This window comes from Anolis sagrei, chromosome 4 (assembly GCF_037176765.1).
Source record: "Anolis sagrei isolate rAnoSag1 chromosome 4, rAnoSag1.mat, whole genome shotgun sequence".
Lineage (NCBI taxonomy): Eukaryota > Metazoa > Chordata > Lepidosauria > Squamata > Dactyloidae > Anolis > Anolis sagrei.
In genome coordinates this window covers 123,324,699-123,346,926 of record NC_090024.1, presented here as the reverse complement: position 1 = coordinate 123,346,926, position 22,228 = coordinate 123,324,699, and the positions used below count along the sequence as shown (strand labels likewise).

Sequence of the window (22,228 nt, the reverse complement as noted above, 5' to 3'; positions counted from 1 at the left end):
ATCCCAGCAACTACAACTCCCAAATGTCAAGATTCTATTTTACCCAAACTCCACCAGTGTTCACATTTGAGCAAATTTAGTATTCGCGTAGAGTTTGGTCCAGATCCATCATTATTTGAGTCCACAGTGATCTCTGGGTGTAGGTGAACTACAACTCCAAGGCCAAAGGACACTGCCCACCAAACCCTTCCAGTATTTTCTGTCGATCATGGGAGAACCGTATGCCAAGTTTGTATCAATTCCATCATTGGTGGGGTTCAGAATGTTCCCAGAACAAAAGGTATAACAAGTGATATCTACAAAATGCTGCTGGGAGTAGTCCAGGAGGAGGACCACCTTAAAAGAATGTGGGAGTTAGATTGTAATAAAGTAATACACCCACAAAACTGGAAAGGAATGTGGAATATGCGTATATTAAAAAATATGTCAATAAGAATAAAAGAGAATTATTATAAAGTGGTGTGGGGATGGTACCTCACACCAATCAGATTAAATCAAATTGACAAGAAACATTCTAAGCAGTGCTGGAGGGGCTGTCAAGAAACTGGCACATATATACACATGTGGTGGTCTTGCGAATATGTTCAAAAATTTTGGGAAAATGTGTTTCAAGAAATAAGAAGAATCACCCAAATAGAGATAACAGGAACACCGGAGATAGCACTGCTGTCATTTATTGACAATGTTAAAATACCAAAAGAACTGAAAGAATTAATTGCCAATCTGGTAACAGCAGCAAGATTATTAATAGCTAAAAAATGGAAAGAAGGAGGGGATACTCCACTTTGTATCCCCTCCACTGCAAGATACTCCACTTTGGCAGAAAAAATGAAATGCAAAGATACAGAATGGGGGATGCCTGGCTCGAGAGCAGTACGTGTGAAAAAGATCTTGGCGTCCTCGTGGACAACAAGTTAAACATGAGCCAACAATGTGATGTGGCGGCAAAAAAAGCCAATGGGATTTTGGCCTACATCAATAGGAGCATAGTGTCTAGATCTAAGGAAGTAATGCTACCCCTCTATTCTGCTTTGGTTAGACCACACCTGGAATATTGTGTCCTATTCTGGGCACCACAATTCAAGAGAGATATTGACAAGCTGGAATGTGTCCAGAGGAGGGCGACTAAAATGATCAAGGGTCTGGAGAACAAGCCCTATGAGGAGCGGCTTAGGGAACTGGGCATGTTTAGCCTGAAGAAGAGAAGGCTGAGAGGAGATGTGATAGCCATGTATAAATATGTGAGAGGAAGCCACAGGGAGGAGGGAGCAAGCTTGTTTTCTGCTTCCTTGGAGACTAGGACGCGGAACAATGGCTTCAAACTACAAGAGAGGAGATTCCATCTGAACATTAGGAAGAACTTCCTGACTGTGAGAGCCGTTCAGCAGTGGAACTCTCTGCCCCGGAGTGTGGTGGAGGCTCCTTCTTTGGAAGCTTTTAAGCAGAGGCTGGATGGCCATCTGTCAGGGGTGATTTGAATGCAATATTCCTGCTTCTTGGCAGGGGGTTGGACTGGATGGCCCATGAGGTCTCTTCCAACTCTTTGATTCTATGATTCTATGAGTGTCAATTGGAAGAGTGGTATAAGGAGATTTGGGACATCGCAATAAACGATAAATTGACAGGAAACATTAAGGTTAAAAGAGGATTATCAAAAAAAGATGATTTTGGGAAGATTTGGGGGAAATTGATAGAATATGTATATATAGAAGGTAAGGGGACCAAACCTGTAATAGAAACAACTGATTTTTGGGAATAAGTATTGTAATTGGCTGGTCGGGGGTAAAGGGTTAGCACTGGGTGATTGGATGTAATGAAGAAGGAGAATGAAATATTATAGGTATCAAGACATACATGTTCTGTACAATTGTTAATGGGAAGTGATAAGTATAAGAATGTTTAAATACCGAATACGTTAAAGCTACAATAAATAAAAAATTTAAATAACAAAAAAAGAATGTTCTTTGAATCTAAGTGAACTATAAATCCCAGCAACTACAACTCCCAAATGACAAAATCAATTCTTTTTTTAGTGAAGGACATACATTGGGTTGTTAGGTGTCTTGTGTCCAAATCTGGTGTCAATTCGTTCATGGTTTTTGAGTTCTGTTAATCCTACAAACGAACATTACATTTTTATTTATATAGATGACCTTATGGGGTATGCCTCATCAAAAAGTACTTTTATCCTGCCGCAGCGTTGCTTTATCAACTCTGTATGATAAAGCCTTTGGTCAGCCTTGACTTGGGATGGGAGGAAATGGGTTTTCAGCTTTACCACAGGAAGACGGTGGCCTCCTAATGGCTTTCCAAATTATATTAGCCTAGTGCTTATGGTGGCCCTGGGAGCCCTGCCAATAGTATGAGGATTTGGAGCTTTATCTCATTTATAAACACAACAGTTGCATTTGAGTGATTATAAGTCCACATTCTGTGCCAGATGGTCACTTCCACTTGGAATTCTGTAAATATAGAACCGTGGAAGCCTAACAATCCTGAGCTATGAAGGTGGATGGATGCAGAGCTTACAGCAGGCAAGAAGCTTATGTAATCTTACATCATGACTTAAAAACAAGGTCATGAGAATTTCAGTTTGACTGCATGTCGCTCCCGAATCCTCGTGACTGCAGAGAAAAGCTGACAAGAGTTTATTACAGTTTGACGTAAAAGTCACACACGCAAAAATCCTCCCAAACTCAAACAACTCATTTATATCCGTGCTTATGTTTAACTAGATAGAACTAATTAAAAGTGTCTGTGTTTTTGTCTAAGGTAAAGGTAGTCTCCTGACATTAAGTCCAGTCATGTCTGACTCTGGGGTGTGGTGCTCATCTCCATTTCTAAGCCGAAGAGCCAGCGTTGTCCGTAGACACCTCCAAGGTCATGTGGCCGGCATGACTGCATGGAGCGCCGTTACCTTCCCGCCAGAGCAGTACCTATTGATCTACTCACATTTGCATGTTTTTGAACTGCTAGATTGGCAGAAGCTAGGGCTGACAGCGGAAGCTCACGCCGCTCCCCGGAATCGAACCTGCGACCTTTCAATCAACAAGCTCAGCAGCTCAGTGCTTTAACCCACTGCGCCACCGGGCAGTCTACTCAAGACATAAAGGTAGTTTTTTTCTCTTCAGGTTGGAGGAAGATTAGGAAGAGTTCCTGTGGTCAAGATTAATGTCTCATTTACTTCTGGCTAATCTGTTAAGAAAATTGCTATGTTCTCCTTGAAAAAAAATATGTTTTTTCACCCACTTTCCAATCCTCCCACATCAGCCCACTGATTTAGGTGAAATGGACATCTAGCTAGTTCTGTCACAATTATTATGTAATGGTGATTTGGAAAGTTTAAACATTCCTCCCAAAAGGCAAGATAGAAGGATACTAAAAAAACACGGTTTGAAAGCAATGAGTATGTATATTCTTCTCTATTGTTAAGAAAAGGGGGGGGGGGTACATTTTTGATACAATCATAAGCAAATTTACTCAAAAGACCACACCTGGAATATTGTGTCCAATTCTAGGCACCACAATTCAAGAGAGATATTGACAAGCTGGAATGTGTCCAGAGGAGGGCGACTAAAATGATCAAGGGTCTGGAGAACAAGCCCTATGAGGAGCGGCTTAAGGAGCTGGGCATGTTTAGCCTGCAGAAGAGAAGGCTGAGAGGAGATATGATAGCCATGTATAAATATGTGAGAGGAAGCCACAGGGATGAGGGAGCAAGCTTATTTTTCTGCTTCCCTGGAGACTAGGACACGCAACAATGGCTTCAAACTACAAGAGAGGAGATTCCATCTGAACATGAGGAAGAACTTCCTGACTGTGAGAGCCGTTCAGCAGTGGAACTCTCTGTCCCGGAGTGTGGTGGAGGCTCCTTCTGTCGAAGCTTTTAAACAGAGGCTGGATCGCCATCTGTCAGGGGTGATTTGAATGCAATATTCCTGCTTCTTGGCAGGGGGTTGGACTGGATGGCCCATGAGGTCTCTTCCAACTCTTGGATTCTATGATTCTATGAAGGCTTCATTCAGTTCAGTGAGCTTACTTCTAACTTTGGTTGCATTAAATTTCACTGAAGGTATGTAAGATTGCAGCCTACAATCATTATATATATATATATATATATATATATATATATATATATATACACACACACACACACACAGACACACACACATACATACACATACATACACACACACACACATATACACACATACATACATACACACACACACACACACACATCCACACACATACACATATATAACACAAGTCTATTGAAAATGTTTTCATTGCATCTAAAATATGATTTCCAACCAATTATCCCTTTCATCCATAAAACCAGCGGTCCTCACACTTTTTAAACAGAGGGCCAGGTCACAGTCTCTCAAACTGTTGGAGAGCCGGATTATAATTTGAAATAAACATGACTGAATTCCTATGCACACTGCACATATCTTATTTGTAGTGCAAAAACACTTAAAAACAATACAATAATTAAAATGAAGAACAATTTTAACAAATATACACTTATTAGTATTTCAATGGGAAGTGTGGGCCTGCTTTTGGCTGATGAGATATGGTTGTTGTTGTTGTTGTGTGCTTTCAAGTTGTTGTATTGTGTCCAATAACTAAATAAAAACGCAATGTCAGTTTGTGAGATTAACATAACTCAAAAACCACTGGACGAATTGACCCCAAATTTGGACACAATACACCTATCAGGCCAACAAGTGACTATCACTCATAAAAACACGGAAAAACACAGTGGAAGAGATTTGAAAAGCCAAAAAAATTACATTACAACACATGTGCAAAACCACATGTATTCACATATACACATACATACACACACAAAACATATATACACAGACTGGGCCCACAGCAACATGTGGCAGAGGATGGCTAGTATAATATAATATAATATAATATAATATAATATAATATAATTTAATATATACATTTCTTGAAGCTCCACGAGAAACTTCTGCTTCAAAAACTTTTGCTTCAAAAATTTCTGCTTCAAAAAGGGTTCAGCAGCCAAAAGAGTCTTAGAACCCCTGCACTAATTCATGACAGCTTCAGTATGTAATTACAGTTTATTTCTGCTTTCTAAGTTTGGGGGGGGGGGGGGTTTAGTGCGTACAGGAGGGAGAGGTGAAATTAGCCCCCTCAGACAACCCATTTGAAGACCAGCAAGTAAACTAGGCTGGGAGAAGATGGCTGAAAGCAAGTAAGCATGGGGAAAGAAGACAGAGCAGATTTTTTCTCCCTTTCCTTAGCACTCACCTAATCTTTCTTTGTGTGTGTGTGTGTGTGTGTGTGTGTAAAAATGTAATGTTCATTTGTGGGATTAACATAACTCAAAAACCACTGGACACTGTTGTATTGTGTCCAATAACTAAATAAAAATGCAATGTCAGTTTGTGGAATTAATATAACTCAAAAACCACTGGACGAATTGACACCAAATTTGGACACAATACACCTTTCAGGCCAATGAGTGACCATCACTCATAAAACACTGAAAAACACAACAGAAGGGATTTTAAAAGCCAAAAAAAGTAAAAAAGATGCTACAGTGTATGTGCAAAAATGACTCCCTCTGGCAAACTAAAAACACAATAGCATATCCACACTCTCTTCCCGACTACAGTTCCCAGCATCCCTCTAGACCAGGCTCTTTAGGAGAGGACAATGATCCAAATGCACTGCTTCCAAGTTGCAAGCTTTCTTCTCCTTGGATTTATTAGAGAGCATCTCAATCCCTGCATATTTCCAATTTCCTATTCCTGGACTGCAACTCCCAGCAATCATCCGGATAGATAGATTAGATAGAGGTAGGTAGGTGTAGTGAAATTGCTACTCTATATTAAATTTTTGGTGTATAGCTCTATGTTTACATATGGCAGATAGGGAAGAATAGTTACAGGCAGGGTAGCAACAGCAGAGATATGATTCATTTGCATATGTGAAGCCGATTGGTCATATGCAGATTAGCGTAGGCCCAGGATTTGAAAAGGCTGCTAGGCCAAAATGACAGTTGGGGAGAGCAGAGCTGAACATTCCAAAGGGGCGGAGCCAAGGTTCTGAAAGAGGCAGTTAGAGTGAGGGAGTTTAAAAATGACAGTTAGGAATCTGTGTGTGAAAAGGATAGTTGGTTTTTGAGTGCCTGTTAGAAAGAAGCAGTTATGAAGATGTGTTAAAGACTTCTGATATAGAGAAGCAGTTAGTTAAATAGAGCTCGAGTTTTTTAAGGAACATAAAGAAAGCCAGTGGTGCTTTAGTCAGAACATAATTTCAGTCAAGAGTGTGTGAAGCAAGTACCATGTTTGTGAATGTGAAACATTGAAAGTCTATTCAGAAAAGTAAACCAAGTATATGATACTGACTATAAGCCTCAAGATTGCAACAAAACACAAATGTAACCACAAGCGTTGGAGACAGAAGTTATAAATAAACTGTGTTACTTGGTTATACAGAAGAGTGTCTCATTGTCTGTGATATAAAGTACAAAGATAAAACAGCACAGTAGGTAGAAAGCTCGATCAGGAGGACTTTTGGGAGTTGCAGTCCAAGAATAGACAGAGAAGGAAGAAAGTGGAGAAAGATGAAGGGAAAGAAAATGGGGGGAAGGAAGAGGAAGAGAAGGAAGGAAGGAGAGAGAGAGAGAGAGAGAAAGGGGAAAGAAGGAAGAAAAGAAGGAGGGAGGGAAGGAAGGAGAGAAAGAAAGGAGGAGAGAAAGAGGGAGGGAAGGTTGGCCACAGCAACGCGTAGTGGGTACTGCTAGCGTGTATATATATAATCCCTTTGGCTACAAGCACCCATATGTCTACTCTTGACCTGAAAAGGGAGCTGTTGCCCTTTGGCAAGTGTACTTGAACTCTCACCTATCTACCATACCTTGGTCTGTGTAGAGAAATGTTTATTATAAAGTGTTTATTATACTGTGTTTAAACTGTATTTATGTTTTACATTGGTTGCCATGTCCTAGCTGTGAGAGATAGGTTGCCATGGTGACAAGGCAGAAGAGGAGGTGGGCGGAGCTTAAGGAGAAAAAGGTTTGAAAGTGACAGTTAATTTTCAGTCAGGAGGATGAGACCCCGAGAGGAGGAGCAGAGTCAGATAGGACTCTGGAAAAATAGTTTAGTCAGGAGGAAGAGACCCTGAGAAGAGGAACAGAGTCAGTTAAGGACTCTGGGGAAATAGAAGAGTCAGATAAGGACTCTGAGATAGTAGCAGAGTCAAGAAGGGACTCTGAGAAGTGAAGCAGTGTAGACATCAGTTAGTTTGTAGTGTTTGTGAATATTTCTTCAGCAAGGGAGCTGAAGGTGAAACCTCGTTAGATTACTTTGAGGAAAAAGAATCTAACAGAGGGGGGTTTAGGATCGCCAGTAGTGGAAGACTGGAGATCAGTGGTTTGATCCGGTATAGGACAAACAGTGAGAATATTCACAACAAGGAACACTGAAATAATAAAGCACTTCACTGTAGAAGGAGTTTATAAGATTGTAACATCTAAAGCCTGAATGTATCTCAACCAAGCCATATTGTAACCATCAAGCATATGCCAAGCTCAACATCTCAATATTGCAACAATTACGCTTTGTTTAACAATAAACTTGTTCTCTTTGTATTTTAAACCTGCCTCCTCCATTGATTTTACGTTCGGTGCATTCCACTCTACCAAAGTTACCTCACAACGCAAATAGGGATAAACAGAGACTTTAAGACCAACGTCTCTAAACATATTGGTGGCAGTTTAATTTAATAGCAATCTAGGAACTTTCTTACATTTTTAGTGGTCCCATTTGGTGGGATTAACGCACGACTTTACTTTTTATTGGTGGCATTGATACGTCTTTACATTTTTGGTGGCAGACGACGGGATTCGTATAACAACTGATCGAGTGCCTTAAGTTTAATTTAGGAATAAGTTGTGAGGTAAAAGTTGTTGAAACAATGGCTACCAGGCGGCAGAGAAAGCTGGCTGAGGAAAGAGAGGGAGACCAAGAAGAAAGTTCGGGCTCTGAGGCAGAGACAGAGCCAGTGCCTATGTCAGAAATGGCTCTTAAGTACAAATTAGAGATGAGACGATTGGAAATAGAGGCAAAAGAAAGACAAAGAGAGAAAGAATTGGAGATGGAGAGAGAGGCGAAACAAAGAGAATTTGAAGAAAAACAAAGGGAAAGAGAATTTGAAGAAAGACAAAGAGAGAGAGAATTGGAACGGGAGTTAGAATTGAAGAGAATGGAGTTTGAGCTAGAGAAGCAAAGATTGGCTTTGTCTCAAACATCCAGTGATATCCAGGAAGGGAGATCTGGAGGGGATACCCCAGATTTGACAAAGAAATTCCCTAAATTTACCAAGGACGATGATCCCGAGAAATTCCTAATATCTTTTGAGAGATGTTGTCGAGATTTTGGGGTGGCTAAGGAAAAATGGATGACATACCTTAGGCCTCAGATAAGTGGGAAACTTTTGCAGATTTATGGACAGATGCCTGAGGAGTCTTATGGAGACTATGATCTGTTTAAGAAACAGATTCAACAAGAGTTTAGATTGACTCCTGAATATTACAGATTTAAGTTCAGGACATTAAAGAAAGATAAAACACAAAGTTTTGCTCAGGTGGCCTCTAGATTGTCTCAACTGTTCGATAGTTGGATAAGGACGTCTGAGGTGGAAGATTACCAACAGCTGAGAGAACTTTTAAAGCTGGAACAGTTTTTTCAGTTAGTGCCTTATGATATTCGCTGGGTGATTCAAGATCGCAAGCCATCCACTATTGTAGAGGCAGCGGTTATGGCAGATCAAATAACAACCTTAAAAGAAGGATTCAAAAGGGAAGATCTGCCAAGTGACAAAAGAACAAACAGGCAGCCATTTTATTCACAACAAACGCGCCCACAGCAAGAAAAGGGTTCTGACTTAGAAAACACCATCTATAGGAGGCAGAGTGTAACAAGACAAACTGCTCCTGAGGTAAAAAGACGGTGCTTTCAATGTGGAAAATTGGACCATATAAAATATCAATGTCCCCTGTTAAGAAAAGAGAAAACAACCCTCTTTGTGAATAAAATGAAAGAAACACCAAAGGCAGAACCAGATACTGTTTCAAAGGAGAGTTCAGGCTCAGAGCCTCAAGAGAAACAATGTTTGTTCATCTTGTCAGGCAGCCCATCTAAGGATTACTTAGAAACCATTTCTATTGATAACAAAGACAGGAAAGGACTTAGAGATACAGGCTCCGAAGTGTGTATAGTGCACCCCGAAATAATACCTCAGAAATTTCAGCAGCCAACCTCTGAAATAAGATTAAAAGGTTTAGGACCTGCGATACCAACGGCAGTGGTGACTTTGCCAATAGAATATGAAGGATGGAAGGGTATGTGGGATTTTGCAGTCAGTCCTGACATACCATACAAATGTTTAATTGGAAATGATTTGGCTGAGCAGATTGAGAGCTGGAGGATGGCGTGTGAGGAGAAAGAATGTAACAACGAAAGCCCTGAACAAAAAGCCATGTGTTTTGCCATACAACAAGATGGGGATGAGAGTCCGGAATCCAGCGCTACGGTTGCTGAACTTGTTAAGAGGACGGGAGGAGTTGAAGAGATTCGGCAGGAACAAGGAGCCGATGTTTCTCTTAAACCTCTATTCGCTTTAGCTCAAAACCCCACAGTATCGGCAAAAGTTTGTGTTAAAGAATGGTGTCTTATATAGAGAAACCAGAAGTGTGAACTCGACAGAAGGATCAGTAACATGTAGTCAAATTGTAGTGCCTCAAAGTTTTAGAGAACAGCTGATGAGGGTGGCACACGAAAACCCTCAAGGTGGACATTTGGGTGTGAGGAAAACCACAAAGAGAATCACTAAGAACTTTTATTGGCCTGGCATGTTCCAGAGGATCAAAGAGTTTTGCCAGTCTTGTGACATCTGCCAAAGATTGAGTACTGGAAGGAAAGCTCGTGGTCCATTGGATCTGATAAGAGAATATTGGGAAGAAAGTCCAGCGACAGATCCAGTTCCAGTGTCGGAGTATCTAAAGGATCTTCAAGCAACAATGCAACTGGCGAGGGACATTGCTCAAGAACATTTACTTGCGGCTCAGCAGAGACAAAAAGACTATTATGATTCCACTGCTAAACCAAAGATCTTCAACGTCGGAGATGAAGTTTTATTTTTATCTCCCAACAAAACCAACAAACTTCAATTGGATTGGTCTGGACCCTGGAAGATCATCAGAAAGCACAACCATATAAACTATGATATTTATGATGAACATTCCAATGTAGAAAGAAGAGTCCATGTAAACATGTTAAAGCCTTATGTTGTAAGGTCTGCTAATGTATGTTTTGTTGTTTCGGAAGAAGAATCCGGTCCCTTTTCTTTTTGGGAGGGTGATCGTGAACAGTACAAAAATTTAGTTCGGGTAGAAATGAACAGAGAATTGTCCCAACCACAGAGAAGAGAGGTTGTGGAAGTTTTAAGTAAATATAGAGACATATTTTCGGATTTGCCAGGAAAGGTCCAAGGAGTCCAGCATCAAATAAACACCGGTGATGCCACTCCTATAGTATCTCCACCCTACAGGGTCACGGGGAGAATTAATGAGTGTATTGAAAAGGAGATTAAAGAAATGTTGGACCTAGGTATTATTGCTCCATCGGTTAGCTCTTGGGCTTCACCTATATTGTTAGTACAGAAGCCAAATGGTTAGATAATGTGAAAGGTACAAATAACAAGTTGTTAAGATGGAGTTTATATTTACAGGATTTTATATTTGAAATTAGACATGTTTCAGGTAAACGGAACATAGTTGCGGACGCCTTATCTAGAATTTCGTAGGTTAAAGGTTTGTATGTATGTGTAATTGAAATGTATTTAACCATAATGTGTTTCCCTTTCAGGATTGATGTATATGTATATATTGTTGAATAATATGTGGAATTATTTTTGCCATTCTAGGATTGAGAATGGTCCAAAAATAATTTTTCTGGGGGGGAAGGTGTAGAGAAATGTTTATTATAAAGTGTTTATTATACTGTGTTTAAACTGTATTTATGTTTTACATTGGTTGCCATGTCCTAGCTGTGAGAGTTGACAGTTGGAGAGAGCAGAATTGAACATTCCAAAGGGGCGGAGCCAAGGTTCTGAAAGAGGCAGTTAGAGTGAGGGAGTTTAAAAATGACAGTTAGGAATCTGTGTGTGAAAAGGATAGTTGGTTTTTGAGTGCCTGTTAGAAAGAAGCAGTTATGAAGATGTGTTAAAGACTTCTGATATAGAGAAGCAGTTAGTTAAATAGAGCTCGAGTTTTTTAAGGAACATAAAGAAAGCCAGTGGTGCTTTAGTCAGAACATAATTTCAGTCAAGAGTGTGTGAAGCAAGTACCATGTTTGTGAATGTGAAACATTGAAAGTCTATTCAGAAAAGTAAACCAAGTATATGATACTGACTATAAGCCTCAAGATTGCAACAAAACACAAATGTAACCACAAGCGTTGGAGACAGAAGTTATAAATAAACTGTGTTACTTGGTTATACAGAAGAGTGTCTCATTGTCTGTGATATAAAGTACAAAGATAAAACAGCACAGTAGGTAGAAAGCTCGATCAGGAGGACTTTTGGGAGTTGCAGTCCAAGAATAGACAGAGAAGGAAGAAAGTGGAGAAAGATGAAGGGAAAGAAAATGGGGGGAAGGAAGAGGAAGAGAAGGAAGGAAGGAGAGAGAGAGAGAGAGAGAAAGGGGAAAGAAGGAAGAAAAGAAGGAGGGAGGGAAGGAAGGAGAGAAAGAAAGGAGGAGAGAAAGAGGGAGGGAAGGTTGGCCACAGCAACGCGTAGTGGGTACTGCTAGCGTGTATATATATAATCCCTTTGGCTACAAGCACCCATATGTCTACTCTTGACCTGAAAAGGGAGCTGTTGCCCTTTGGCAAGTGTACTTGAACTCTCACCTATCTACCATACCTTGGTCTGTGTAGAGAAATGTTTATTATAAAGTGTTTATTATACTGTGTTTAAACTGTATTTATGTTTTACATTGGTTGCCATGTCCTAGCTGTGAGAGATAGGTTGCCATGGTGACAAGGCAGAAGAGGAGGTGGGCGGAGCTTAAGGAGAAAAAGGTTTGAAAGTGACAGTTAATTTTCAGTCAGGAGGATGAGACCCTGAGAGGAGGAGCAGAGTCAGATAGGACTCTGGAAAAGTAGTTTAGTCAGGAGGAAGAGACCCTGAGAAGAGGAACAGAGTCAGTTAAGGACTCTGGGGAAATAGAAGAGTCAGATAAGGACTCTGAGATAGTAGCAGAGTCAAGAAGGGACTCTGAGAAGTGAAGCAGTGTAGACATCAGTTAGTTTGTAGTGTTTGTGAATATTTCTTCAGCAAGGGAGCTGAAGGTGAAACCTCGTTAGATTACTTTGAGGAAAAAGAATCTAACAGAGGGGGGTTTAGGATCGCCAGTAGTGGAAGACTGGAGATCAGTGGTTTGATCCGGTATAGGACAAACAGTGAGAATATTCACAACAAGGAACACTGAAATAATAAAGCACTTCACTGTAGAAGGAGTTTATAAGATTGTAACATCTAAAGCCTGAATGTATCTCAACCAAGCCATATTGTAACCATCAAGCATATGCCAAGCTCAACATCTCAATATTGCAACAATTACGCTTTGTTTAACAATAAACTTGTTCTCTTTGTATTTTAAACCTGCCTCCTCCATTGATTTTACGTTCGGTGCATTCCACTCTACCAAAGTTACCTCAGAACGCAAATAGGGATAAACAGAGACTTTAAGACCAACGTCTCTAAACATATTGGTGGCAGTTTAATTTAATAGCAATCTAGGAACTTTCTTACATTTTTAGTGGTCCCATTTGGTGGGATTAACGCACGACTTTACTTTTTATTGGTGGCATTGATACGTCTTTACAGTCTGTAATTGAGTGGCAGACGAACTAGGGCTATACTGTATGTGAAACCATACTTCTTAATTTTTCTCATGGCTTTTACTGTTGTTTTTACAGTTACTGTATCTTGGCAGATTTTACCCCAAGAATGATGTAAACATATTTTAAAATCAACAGCCTGTATGATACATTCAGAGTTGTGAATCCAGAAATTAAAGGGTGGTCTATTTTTGACCTAAACATCTGTGACTCCTTCTGCACATCTGTCACAGCAGAAGGCAGCGAGAGAGGGCTTCACATGCCTCACAAAGTCTTTCAGACCTTTGGCAATTTCAGAAACCTTTGGTCAGACCAAGGTCAAATCATTGGTCAGACTGGACTTGTTATGCAAGCCAGCTAAGGCTACACTTCCCCCTTTTTCTTCATCAGCCTGTCTTCACATACACATCCCTCCTCACATTCCAGGACAGGTCTTTTGGAACAACGGATTGTCTCTTCTTCTCATCATTCCCTAAAGGATCCCCAGAAATACAGTTTGAAAACCACTCCAGCACACCCTTTAGTATGTCACTGAGAATCGAACATCTAGGATAATTCAATTCATCCTGAAGTCATAACCTTGGACCTCAGAGGACTTTCTTCTGAATCTTCACTGTGAAACAACCTGCAAGATCTTTTTCTCACTGCACAGTTAAATATAAAATGACATTTCTTGATGCCATATGGGAAGTCTTTGCAAAAAGCTTTGGCGCTCTCTCCGAGACACTTTCGCTGTGCCCACTTCTCCCTTCTGTTATTATTGCTCTTGGATAGAGTCTATTTATTGACTATTTTACATATGATTTTAGTGCTAATCTAAGGGTTAGCTGCTTATGATGATCACCTCCCTAGCACCATACATTATACCCCATAGTATTTTTCTCCTGCATAAACAAACAAACAAATCCAAACAGGAGGATTATTAGCGTGCTCCACAATCTATATAAATAAAAATGTAATGTTCGTTTGTGGGATTAACATAACTCAAAAACCACTTGGTGAATTGACGGCAAATTCGGACACAATACACCTATCAGGCCAACGAGTGTCCATCACTCATAAAAAACATTGAAAAACACAGCAGAAGAGACTTAAAAAGCCAAAAAAAAAACATTACAATGCATGCACAAAACCACATATATACACAAACACACATACACAAATATATATACACACATATATGCATATATATACACACAAAACACATATACACAGAAAGGGGGAAGAAAAGAAGGAGAGAAGAAAGGATACAAAGAGGGAAAGAAGGAGGGAAGGAGGGAAGGAAATAAAAAAGTGAAAGAAGGAAGGAAAAAGAGGGAAGGAAGGAAAGAAGGAACAAAATAAATAAAGAGGGAAGGAAGGGAAAAAAGAGGGAAGGAAGGAAGGAAAGAGAGAAGGAAGGATGGAACCAAAGAGCAAAGGAAGGGAGGAAAGAAACAGGTAGAGAAGGAAGAAAGAAAAAGGGAAAGTAGAAGGAAAAGAGGGAAGGAAGGAAAGCGGGAGGGAAGGAAGGAGAGAAAGAAAGGAAAGAAAGAGGGAGGGAAGGTTTGGCCACAGTCACTCATAAAAACACTGAAAAACACAGTGAAAGAGACTTAAAAAGCCAAAAAAAAAAACAAAACCCCAACATTACAATGCATGTGCATAACCAAATAAATACACATATACACAAATATATAAATACACACATATACACATATATATACACACAAAACACATATACACAGACTGGGCCACAGCAATGTGTGGCAGGGGAAGGAAGGAAGGAAGGAAGGAAGGAAGGAAGGAAGGAAGGAAGGAAGGAAGGAAGGAAGGAGGGAAAGAGAGAAGGAAGGATGGAACCAAAGAGCAAAGGAAGGGAGGAAAGAAACAGGTAGAGAAGGAAGGAAGAAAAAGGGAAAGTAGAAGGAAAAGAGGGAAGGAAGGAAAGAGGGAGGGAAGGAAGGAGAGAAAGAAAGGAAAGAAAGAGGGAGGGAAGGTTTGGTCACAGTCACTCATAAAAACACTGAAAAACACAGTGAAAGAGACTTAAAAAGCCAAAAAAAAAAAAAACAACCCCAATATTACAACGCATGTACATAACCACATAAATACACATATACACATATATACACACACAAAACACATATACACAGACTGGGCCACAGCAACGTGTGGCAGGGGACGGCTAGTCTATATAAATAAAAATGTAATATTTGTTTGTGGGATTAACAGAACTCAAAAACCAGTGGGCCAATTGACACCAAATTTGGACAGCATACACCTAACAACCCAATGTATGTCCTTCACTCAAAAATTTTTGATTTTGTCATTTGGGAGTTGTAGTTGCTGGGATTTATAATTCACCTACAATCAAAGAGCATTCTGAACTCCATCAACGATGGAATTGAACCAAACTTGGCATGTAGGACTCCCATGACCAACAGAAAACAACAGAAGAGTTTGGTGGGCATTGGCCTTGAGTTTGGGAGTTGTAGTTCATCAACATCCAGAGAGCACTTTGGACTCAAACAATGATGGATCTGGACCAAACCTGGCACAAATATTCCATGATCACAGATGGAGTTTGGGGAAAATAGACCTTGACATTTGGGATTTGTAGTTACTGGGATTTATAGTTCACCTACAATTAAAGAGCATTCTGAATCCTACAAACGAAAGAATTGGGGCAAATTTCCCACACAGAACCCCATGACCAACAGAAAATACTTAAGGCCATCCAGTCCACCTCTCTTCACCAGGGCAAGAAAATGTAATCAGAGCCCTCCTGACAAAGAGCCATCCAGCCATAAATATAGATAGATAGATAGATAGATAGATGATAGATAGATAGATATGATTCACACACAGATATAATATCATAGATTGGAAAGGGACTCCTAAAGAAGGACAATAATATGTTGCATATTCCAGAGTAGGCAAACTCTTCACATCAACAATGACAAAGAAACAACAAGAAATACTGTTTACCCACAAGTATAAAGAAATTACATAGATTAGAAACCATTAATTTATTTTCCAGATCACCAGACTGGGCCACAGCTATGTGTGGCAGGGGACGGCTAGTCTATATAAATAAAAATGTAATGTTCCTTTGTGGGATTAACATAATTCAAAAACCACTGGGCGAATTGACACCAAATTTGGCCACAATACACCTATCAGTCCAACAAGTGACCATCACTTATAAAAACAATGGAAAACATAGTGGAACAGACTTTAAAAGCCAAAAAATAAAAAAATACATTACAACGCATGTGCATAACCACATATATATACACACACATATACACACACACAAAACACATATATACACAGTGGGCCACAGCAACGCGTGGCAGGGGACGGCTAGTATTTGATAAAAGAAAAAAAAATACCAGGTTTGTTCAAGACATTTCTAGGACAAGAAAAGAGAAAAATGCAGAACAATCCTATCTTATTTCAAGCCTTCAGAAAAGTAACAAAATAACCCAATTAATATATCTACAACTGTTAACCATCTAAAGAATGTTTAGTTTACGTGTCTTTTTTGATATTGCGGAAAATTTAAATTTGTCAAATGACATAAAAAAATAAACAGCACCACTCCTTAAAAGAAGGGAAAGCCACTGTGCCTTCACCAAATTCCACTGGAATCAGAAGAGCTTCAAAAGATGAAGAATTACACCTTTAACTTGTAGCAACCAGACCGATCAACAGATTTTTAGCGAATTACTCAGCCATTCAAACCTGATTAAAGCATGCTTATATTTTCTGCACATATATATATCATATGTCTGCCCTTTTCTTCCCGACACAATGAATGAGACAAACATTTGACAAAAGGTTAACATAAGTTTAAAAATCGTGAATTGAGGATCCGGTTCTCAAGCAAGGCAGATTGTATTTATCAGATGAATTTTATCACGTATTTCGTATTGCTGCTGATTTAGAGTGAATCCATTCATTTGTCAAAAAAAAAAATTGCCAGTGACATCTAATTTTTTCCATATTTGAATTTTCTTCCACCAAATCTCTCATGAGCTCATGGATTTCTTTCCTATTTTGTTTTCAAAACAACTTTGTGAGACAGGCTAGACTGATGGATAGTGACTATCAAACACAACCAACCGAACCTGCTGATTTGAGCCTCCCAGTCCTGGTCAAACGTACTAATAATTAGGGTCTAACTACTATACCAATTGGGAGGCCACGGTAGTGCAGTAGGTTAAACCACTAAGCTGCAGAATTTGTTGGTTCGAATTCATGGGACGGGGTGAGCTCTCGTTGTTAGCCCCAGCTTCTGCCAACCTAACAGTTTGAAAACATGCAAATGTGAGAAGGTCACTATATACTGCTTTGGAGGGAAAGTTACAGTGCTCCACGCAGTCATGACCTTGGAGGCATCTACGGACAATACCAGTTCTTCAGCTTAGAAATGGAGATGGGCACCACCCTCAAGAGTCAGACATGACTAGACTTAATGTCAAGGGGAAACCTTTATTTTAATATACCAATTAAAAGAAGAAATGTACTGAAGTGCCCTAATGAAGTTAAGTCAACTTAGAGCGGAGTTTCTCAACCTGGGGGTTGGGACCCCTGGAAGGGTCACAAGGGGGTGTCAAGAGGGGTCACCAAAGGCCATCAGAAAACACAGTATTTTCTGTTGGTCATAGGGGTTCTCTGTGGGAAGTTCGGCCCAATTCTATCATTGGTGGGGTTCAGAATGCTCTTTAATTGTAGGTGAACTATAAATCCCAGTAACTACAACTCCCAAATGTCAAGGTCTATTTTCCCCAAACTCCATCAGGGTTTGCATTTGGGCATATTGAGTATTTGTGCCAAGTTTGGTCCAGATCCATCATTGTTTGAGTCCACAGTGCTCTCTGGAAGTAGGTGAACTACAACTCCGAAATTCAAGATCATTGCCCACCAAACCCTTGTAGTATTTTCTGTTGGTCATGGGAGTTCTCTGTGCCAGGACCAGTTCAATTCCATTGTTGGTGGAATTCAGAATGCTCTTTGATTGTAAGTGAACTATAAATCCCAGCAACTACAACTCCCAAACGACAAAATCAATCCCCCCAACCCCACCAGTATTCAAATGTGGGAGTATCAGGTATTTGTGCCAAATTTGGTCCAGGGAATGAAAATGCATCCTGTATATCAGATATTTACATTACGATTCGTAACAATAGCAAAACTACAGTTATGAAGTAGCAACAAAAATAATTTTATGGTTGGGGGTATTAAGACGTCGCAGCATTAGGAAGGTTGAGAAACACTGACTTAGAGCAATGGGCGAAATTCTCGCTCTGCTCTATGCATTGATATTCTGGCCTACTTTCCATTGATACATATAAACAGAATTTCTGGGTTGTTGTAGGTTTTTCCGGGCTACCTCTGAGGATGCTTGCCATAGATGCAGGCAAAATGTCAGGAGAAAATGCCTCCAGAACATGGCCATATAGCCCGGAAAAACCTACAACAACCCAGTGATTCCGGCCATGAAAGCCTTCGACAATACATTAAACAGAATTCGTTTCCACCCTGGAAAGAAAGAGAAGATGGAAGGAACACATTTCTGGAAGTTACCTGTTAAGCATCAGCAATGTTGCCATGCAGGCATCCCAGTTAGTTAAAGTGTTCGCTAACTGTCTTGTTTGGGTGTAGTTTCCAGGAGTCAAGACTTCAGGTAAGAAAAAGCAGTAATGTCATACTCTGTTATTTAAAATCAAAGAATCCTTTGCAAAACGTGATAACTGTCTTGCCTCCTAGAATTCTCTTGCCTCCTGGAAGCGACAGCTGAATTTCCTTGTAAGTTGCTCAGAACTAATGTTCAGTCTTAGCAGTAAATGCAACTGCTGTTATCACTTCCTCTACGCTGAGGTTAAGATCCAATTTTCAAGTTGCCAATGGAGGCGCAGCAGAGCAGCAGGAGTAACGCAACGTCAATCAGCAAAAGGTGTTGTCTTAGCTCTGGACCAAACTGGATAAGGAGGACAAGCTACCCTCGTGCCCCTGTGATCCATTCATGTCAAAGCTGAGATTCCTGGGCCGAGCTGGCATTCAAATGGGAGAGCTGGCATTCAAATTTATCTGTAAATGAAATAACAGGAGGCCTTCACATAGCTGCCAAGGGAGGCGTTTAAAAAAACAGCTTCTAATAATATGCATACACACTATGATTGCATGTCAAGATAAGTCATGATCTAGGTTTTCATGCTTAACCTCTACAAAGAAGTCAGCTTCAACACACTATCTGAAGTTTTGATTTGTTGTTTTATTTAAACCATGGTTTTGTAGAGTTGAACTTGCAACCATGAAACAAGCAATGACAAAAACAGCTGGAAAGAAACCAGAAATAAGGGGGGATTTCTTATTTCGCCTATATACTCATGCAAAAGGAGGCCTGGTCTCTGAGAGGTCCCCTCTATCTTGTGGGGTTCCTCAGGGGGCCATTCTCTCCCCTCTGTTGGTTAACATCTATATGCGACCAGTTGCTCAGCTGGTTCGAGATTTTGGGCTTGAGTGTTACCAGTACGCTGATGACACTCAGCTGGTGCTGAAGATAGAAGGCCGACCGGACTCTGTACCTGATTATTTCCATCAGTGCCTCGAGGCCGTTACTGGATGGCTGTGTGCCAGCAGGTTGAGGGTGAATCCAGCAAAGACGGAGATCCTATGGCTGGGTCGACCGGATAGTGGGGACATCCAGCTGCCTAACCTGGATGGCGAGGTGCTACGCCCGTCATCATTGGTAAAGAGTCTGGGAGTCCTTTTGGACCCTCTCCTGACGATGGAGGCCCAGGTCTCATCTGCGGCAGGCTAGACGGCTGGCCCCCTACTTGTTCAGGGATGACTTAGCTACGGTGATCCAGGTCACGGTCATCTCAAGACTGGACTACTGTAACACCCTCTACATTGGCCTTCCTCTGTTGGTGATCCGGAAGCTCAAGTTGGTACAAAATGCAGCTGCTCGGCTTCTTGTGGGAATTCCGATGAGATGCCACATAACACCAATCTTACTACAGCTGCATTGGTTACCAATTGAGCACCGGATCACTTTCAAAGTGATGGTACTCACCTTTAAGGCCTTGCATGGTCTGGGGCCTATGTACCTGTGGGACCGCCTCACCCCTACCAACCCCTGAGATCCCTCCGTTCTGAGGACCAAGATCTATTGGAAATTTCCAGTGTCAAGACCTTGCGTCTAACAGCAACCAGACGCAGAGCCTTTACAGCAGTGGCACCATCGCTCTGAAATACTCTGCCACCTGAAGTCCGTGCCTTGTGGGACTTTCCAGTCCAACTCAGGTTGTTTCAAATCTCTGTGTTGCTGGAAGAAAGGGGGCTAGAAGAAGATGTGAGCAGTGAACAAATTAGATAAGTTGTAGTTAAGGGGGTACTGCACAAGCCCATTTGTTGTTATGGCCTTCAGGTTGTTTCCAGTTCATGACAATTCTATGATAAGAATCTCTTTGAAAGATTTATTCAGAGGAGGTTTGCCACTATCTTCCTCAGAGACATTGCAACTTGCCCAAGTCACCCATTGCTGAGCAAAGATTTGAACACTGGCCTCTCAGTCCAAAACTCAAGTCACTACATCACACTCGGTCTTTCTGGCAAGATTTATACGTCTTCCTTGGAAGTTGTTGTTTTTTTGTTTGTTTGTTTTTTTGTCATGTCAGGAGCGACTTGAGAAACTGCAAGTCGCTTTGGGTGTGAGAGAATTGGCCACCTGCAAAGATGTTGCCCAGGGAACGCCCAGATGCTTTGATATTTTACCACCCTTGTGGGAGGCTTCTCTCATGTCCCAGCATGGAGAGCTAGAGCCGACAGAGGGAGCTCATCCGCGCTCTCCCTGGATTCGAACCTGTGACCTGTCAGTCTTCAGTCCTGCGGGCAGAGGGGTTTCACCCTCTGTGCCACCGGGGGCTCCTTTCCTTGTAAGCTAAGACAGAGTCACTTCTCCAAGATCGCCCAGTGGGTTTCTATGCCTGAGTTGGGATTTGGAGTCCTAATTCATTACACAGACCACTGTACCACTTCTCAGGCAGGGTTACTAAATCGTCAAAAATGTCACAATAATATACTTTAGAGCATAATACTACAGGCTTCTTAATACTAACATAAGTTAGGGGCTCCACGTATTTTAACCATCTTCTGACTATGGGGCATTTGTGAGAAAGATAAAATATTGTCTATTGTGTAGATCAGGGGTCTTCAAACTAAGGCCCGGGGGTCGGATACGGCCCTCCAAGATCATTTACCCGGCCCTCACTCAGGGTCAACCTAAATCTGAAATGACTTGGAAGCACACAACAACAATCCTATCTCACAACAACAACAAGAACAACAACAATCCTGCTGTGGGATGGGCAGTGTATAAACCCTCTAGGACTTTAAGATCATCTGAGGAGGCCCTGCTCTTGGTCCCGCCTTTGTCACAAGTATGGCTGGCAGGAATGAGAGACAGGGCCTTCTCAGTGGTGGCCCTTGGTTATGGAATGCCCTCCCTAAGGATATTAGATCAGCCCCCCCCCCCCTTTTAACATTTCAAAAGAGAGTCAAGATTTGGCTCTTTGAGCAGGCATTTCCAAATACAGTGTAATAAACATAGGAAAATGGAATGGTTGGACGATGTGATTGGACAATGTTTTTAATAGGAGACCCTAATGTTCATGTTTTTATTGATTTTGTTATGGTTTTATTATCCAATTGTTTTTATTGTATTGAAATTGTATTTTATGGTCTTGGCACCAACTGTAAAACACCCCGAGTTGCAGGTCAGTAGCCAGGATGTTGATTCGGGGGGAGGGGGGGCTGAGTTTGATACAGGGTGGCTGAGTTTGATTTGGGGGGCTGAGTTTGATTCTGGGGGGGCTGAGTTTGATTTGGGGGGGCTGAGTTTGATTTGGGGGGCTGAATTTGATTCAGGGGCTGAGTTTGATTTGGTGGGGCTGAGTTTGATTTGGGGGGCTGAGTTTGATTCTGGGGGGAGGCTGAGTTTGATTTGGGGGGGCTGGGTTTGATTCGGGGGACTGAGTTTGAATTGGGGGGGCTGAGTTTGAATTGGGGGGGCTCTACCCTAGCAAACCTTTTGTATCATTATCCCAATACCCCCATGCATATGGGCTATATTGAGCATGGTGATCAGATCATGATATGAATAAACATAACTGTGCTGTCCCACGCTGGGCCTGTGGCAATGTTTATTTGCAGGACGTGCTTTCTGTATGCCCAGTGGGACGCCAGGGATGCCTCAGCTAAAGGGTCCCTTAGGTTTCCCAACAAAAAGT

The 22,228-nt window shown here is 41.1% G+C and overlaps 1 protein-coding gene across 11 annotated transcripts in view; it reads right to left on the bottom strand.

Moving 5' to 3' along the window:
- RGS8 (regulator of G protein signaling 8) overlaps window positions 1-22,228 on the bottom strand; it is a 93,760-nt gene that overhangs the window by 29,757 nt on the left and 41,775 nt on the right. For 5 of the 11 annotated variants that reach the window (XM_067467621.1, XM_067467622.1, XM_060774479.2 and 2 more), the window contains one exon: window positions 18,522-19,025. The exons of the other annotated variants lie outside the window; for them this stretch is intronic. In XM_067467621.1, coding sequence (XP_067323722.1) covers window positions 18,522-18,547 — 26 coding nt within the window. In that variant the 5' untranslated portion in view covers window positions 18,548-19,025. The remainder of the gene's footprint in view (window positions 1-18,521; window positions 19,026-22,228) is intronic. 11 annotated transcript variants of the gene reach the window in all.